At 35.5% G+C, this 4,853-nt stretch overlaps 1 protein-coding gene across 1 annotated transcript in view; it reads right to left on the bottom strand.

Moving 5' to 3' along the window:
* The window catches only part of LOC107566398 (zinc finger protein GLI1), a 16,826-nt gene extending 12,385 nt beyond the window's left edge, over positions 1 to 4,441 (bottom strand). Inside the window, exons 1-3 of the mRNA XM_016251846.1 lie at positions 4,342 to 4,441; positions 864 to 1,048; positions 686 to 784 (exon numbers count right to left, since the gene is read on the bottom strand). Coding sequence (XP_016107332.1) covers positions 686 to 784; positions 864 to 1,048; positions 4,342 to 4,412 — 355 coding nt within the window. The 5' untranslated portion in view covers positions 4,413 to 4,441. The remainder of the gene's footprint in view (positions 1 to 685; positions 785 to 863; positions 1,049 to 4,341) is intronic.
* Positions 4,442 to 4,853: the final 412 nt, after the last annotated feature.

Genomic DNA, 4,853 nt, shown 5'->3' with positions numbered 1-4,853 from the left:
TTTTCAGGATTCTTTGATGAATAAAAAGTTAAAAAGAACAGCATTTATTCAAAATATAAATCTTTTCTAACAATATAAATCTTTGCTATCGCTTCTTAACAATTTAACACGTCCTCGCTGAATAAAAGTTTTAATTTCTTTCAAAAAAAGAAAGAATAAAAATGTACCGACCCCAAACTTTTGAACTGTAGCGTATATTGTTAGAAAAGATTTATATTTTAAATAAATGCTCTTCTTTTTAACTTTTTATTCATCAAAGAATCCTGAAAAAGTATCACAGCTTCCAAATAAATATTGTTTATAGCTCTGATAATAAATCAGCATATTATACTGATTTCTGAAGATCATGTGACACTGAAGACTGGAGGAATGATGCTGAAAATACAGCTGCGCATCACAGGAATACATTACATTTTAATGTATATTAAAATAGATAAACGTTATTTTACATCATAATAATATTTCACAATGCTACATTTGTCCCTGTGTTTTTGATCAAATAAATGCAGCGTTGACGAGCCGAAGAAACTCCAGTAAAAACATTAAAAATCATTCTGATCCCAAACTTTTGACCGGTAGTGTCTATTTGTATACTAAACTAACATTAGATTAATCAAATGTTAAAATAAAACTAAAGTTGTCCTGCTGAACGTTGAAGTTGCAGTGGTCGGGTGAAGGGTCTCACCGTCTCCTGATGCCATGTGTTCGAATCCCGGCTGGTTATGCGTGAGGTTGTGATGAGATGCCATCATGCTCTGGTTACAGTAGGGGGCGCCACTGACACCTAAAACAACATCAACACTGTTAGTGCCTTTCACACTCAGTTAACGTGAGACTCCTCGTCTGCGTCTGAGAGCGCTCACTCTCTGGCGGAGGCATCCCTCGGTGTCCCATCATGCCGTGCGGCGGGGGGGCGTGTGGCGGCCGCATGTAGGGGTCCATACAGGCTCCTGGGGTCATAGAGGGGTTGTACATCTCTCTGCTGTCAGGCGGCGCCACACACACAGACGACACCTCGCTGTAGACCGATCTGACAGACGGAGCCAGTCTGCACACAGAAACACACTTACTATTAATTATTTATAAAATGATTATTTAAAAAAAATTATATATACACACATACTTCAATGAATCGTTATAAACACAAAATAAAATATATGAATACAATTAAATACATGCATTGAGAGCACATACAGAGAGTAGAAGAAAATGTAGAAGTAGGTTTAATACATATATGTGACCCTGGAGCACAACGCCAGTCATAAGTGTCTGAAAATTTAGATTTATGCATCATCTGAAAGCTGGATAAATAAGCTTTGTTAGGATCGGACAATATTTGGCTGAGATACATCTATTTGGAAATCTGGAATCTGAGGGTGCAAAAAAATCTAAATATTGAGAAAATCATCTTTAAAGTTGTTCAAATGAAGTTCTTAGCAATGCATATTACTAATCAAACATTAAGTTTTGATATATTTACGGTAGGAAATTTACAAAACATCTTCATGGAACATGATCTTTACTTAATATCCTAATGATTTTTGGCATAAAAGAGATAATAATAATGTATTGTTGGCTATTGCTACAAATATCCCCCAGCGACTTAACACTGCTTTTGTGCTGCAGCGTCACATTTGTGCTTTAATTATTATTAATTATTTAATTATTATTTTTCTAAGTTAATGATTTAATAATCAATATTTAATAATTAAATTAATTATTATACTTATACGTAAAAAATATATAAATTTATATTTAAATATATATATCTGATTTACATTATTTTACGCTCTATACTGTATATATAGAGAGCACAGAAAAATTATAAGTATGTTTAATTCATATATACTTAAAGTACATCTTAATTAAATTACATATATAATTTATTTTTATAAATTTTAGATGTAATTTTTTTTAAATACACACATACAGAAGTAAATATAGAAATAGGGCTAATACATGTATTTACTATATATATATATAATGTTATGTTATGTGCTATATGTGTGTGTGTATAGATAGATAGATAGATAGATACATGCATAGATAAATACAATATATATTTTATAAAAATATCTATATCTATATTTCGCGTTCTTATAAATAAAAAAATATATAATTATGTATGTACTTTATTACAAGTATAGATATAAATAAATTATAGTAATACAATCAACATATAATATAATTAAACGCATATACATCCATAAATAATAGATATTTGAGTGTCACTAGTACTAAAGATGATTGACTTGGTACTAAATAAAGTGGAGAACATGAGTGAGGGTTTATTGTGATTCATCAGCACGGCCAGTAAGAGGAGCCACTTCCTTCAGCTTTTCTTCAAACTACCACCAACCAAAAAAAGACTAGAAACACATCAGCGGGATTCCCCAACATTCCTCCACTTTCCTCTTTCTCTGCCTTCCCTTATTGATCCGTTTGTCCCGTCTGTCTCTGCGGTGATGTGATGTAGTGTGGTGTTCAGTGATGGTGGTCTGTGTGTGTGAGTGTGTGTGTGTGAGTGTGAGTGTGTGTGTTTGTGTGAGTGTACGTGTACGTGTGTGTGTGTGTGTGTTTGTGCGTGTGTGTGTGTGTGTGTGTGTGAGTGTGTTTGTGCGTGTGTGTGAGTGTGTTTGTGCGTGTGTGTGTTTGTGTGAGTGTACGTGTGTGTGTGTGTGTGTGTCTGTGTGTGTGTGTCTGTGCATGTGTGAGTGTGTGTGTGTGTCTGTGTGTGAGTGTGTGTGTCTGTGCGTGTGTGTGTGTGTGTGTGTGTGTGTCTGTGTCTGTGTGTCTGTGCATGTGTGAGTGTGTGTGTGTGTCTGTGTGTGAGTGTGTGTGTCTGTGCGTGTGTGTGTGTGTGTGTGTGTCTGTGTGTGAGTGTGTGTGTGTGTGTCTGTGTCTGTGTGTCTGTGCATGTGTGAGTGTGTGTGTGTGTGTCTGTGTCTGTGTGTCTGTGCATGTGTGAGTGTGTGTGTGTGTGTCTGTGTCTGTGTGCGTGAGTGTGCGTGTGTGTGAGAGTTTTTCCTTTAGAATACTGTATTTAACGTTTGTAAACCTCGCTTGACATTTTTGTAAGAACTATTCCATTAAAATCGGATTGTTTTTTTTTTGACACGACTAAATAAAGTAGTTATACTACAATTCAGTCCTCTCTCCGAGGTAACCTGAGTCTGGTTTGGTCAGTCATGCGGAGAGTTTCTGCTCTCTGACCAGTAATAAGCAGCTGTGAGAGAGAAAGCGGCCGAGAGACACAGAGAAACTCAGAGAGAGAGAGAGAGCGAGTGTCTGACGCCGGCTCAACATGGGTGGCATTCAGCAGGAGGAGGAGGAGGAGGAAGAGGAGGAGGAGGAGGAGGAGGAGCGAGAGACTGGATCTGACCTCATCATTAATAACCATCATTAAACTGAAAAGAGCCAAAATGAACCTAACCATGACCATTAGATTTAGAAACCGAATTATATAAATATAATTATATTTCTTTGTTTAAAAAACTGCAAAGTTCAAACTATAATTCTAATGATTGCGTTGCAGTTTCTAATAAAGTTATAAAATAATAATGATCAGAGAGAATGAGCCAAATACTTTAAATTGACAATTACCTTGAAAAATACCAGCCATGAATCATTCTAAATAATTAAAAAATATTAATAAAAAAAATAAGCAATTGTTACAATTTTTAAATATATATTTTAAACTTTTATACATATGCATATGCACTTTTTTAGCACTAGTTAACGTATAGTTCACTAACTGCGACAGTGACATTAGTCGATATATTTATGGATTCACAAACTTTTTTGTTGACTGAATCCATTTGATGTAAAATATTTACTTAAAGTACACCTGAGATTTTACGTTAATATTTCGAGCACATTCACATGTTCTCTGATGTTGGTCAATGGCCACATTAAACAACAAAGAATATATTATGTTTTAATATTATATTCAATAATTAATATTTAAAGTAAATATTATTTATTTCTAAAATATTATTACATTTATTTAAATAAATTGAATTGTGTTTGTCTTATAATTATTTATGCAAAGTTGATATTTTTTTATTTAATTAATTGTTAACTTATCAACTCACAAACCCTAGTTTTGGAAACTCTGTGCAGAATTCCAGCAAAAGCATTACTTTTGTTACAGAATCAGCAGTTAATCTATACAATTTGTGTTATCTAACTATAAACACACGAGCTTCACACTGAACAGGTTTTGTTTGTTTGTTGGTTGGTTTTTGCTCTACCTGTCTGTTCATGTGGAGGACTGCTGATATGAATCAGATGTGTTTTACCCAGAGTGCATGGGATTGTGGGTAATGTGAGAGATCGTACCCTCGGCTAGGTTGGTTGGCGGTGTTGTTGTAGTGGTACAGCCCCTGATGCGGCTGCATATCCACTGGCATTGAGACGAACACACCTGCTACAGCCACAGACCTCTGCAGGAACACACACACACACACACACGACAGCGTTAGACCTGATGCAACACACAGCACAGCTCATGCACACTGAGCTTCATAATACTGTGTGTTTTCATCATGCACCTTTCTTTAAAGTCAATAGGAGCATATTAAAACAACATGGTTTGAGTACCAACATAGTAGTTTAAGTAAAGGACATTTTTTTGGATATGCAATACACAGGCTGTCATGCAAGCATGTGTGTGTGTGTGTAGGTGTATATCTGGTAACGTGTGCTAATGAGTTTCAGGCGCTAAATAGAGATCTTGTATGAAGCCACAGCTGCCCGACCCAATAAATACCATGAGGGAGGTCTACACACACACACACACACTCACATACACTCATAAACACACACACACACACATACACACACACATACAC

This window comes from Sinocyclocheilus grahami, unplaced genomic scaffold (assembly GCF_001515645.1).
Source record: "Sinocyclocheilus grahami isolate Dianchi unplaced genomic scaffold, SAMN03320097.WGS_v1.1 scaffold1073.1, whole genome shotgun sequence".
NCBI classification, from domain to species: Eukaryota; Metazoa; Chordata; class Actinopteri; order Cypriniformes; family Cyprinidae; genus Sinocyclocheilus; species Sinocyclocheilus grahami.
This window is presented reverse-complemented; position numbering and strand designations above follow the sequence as displayed.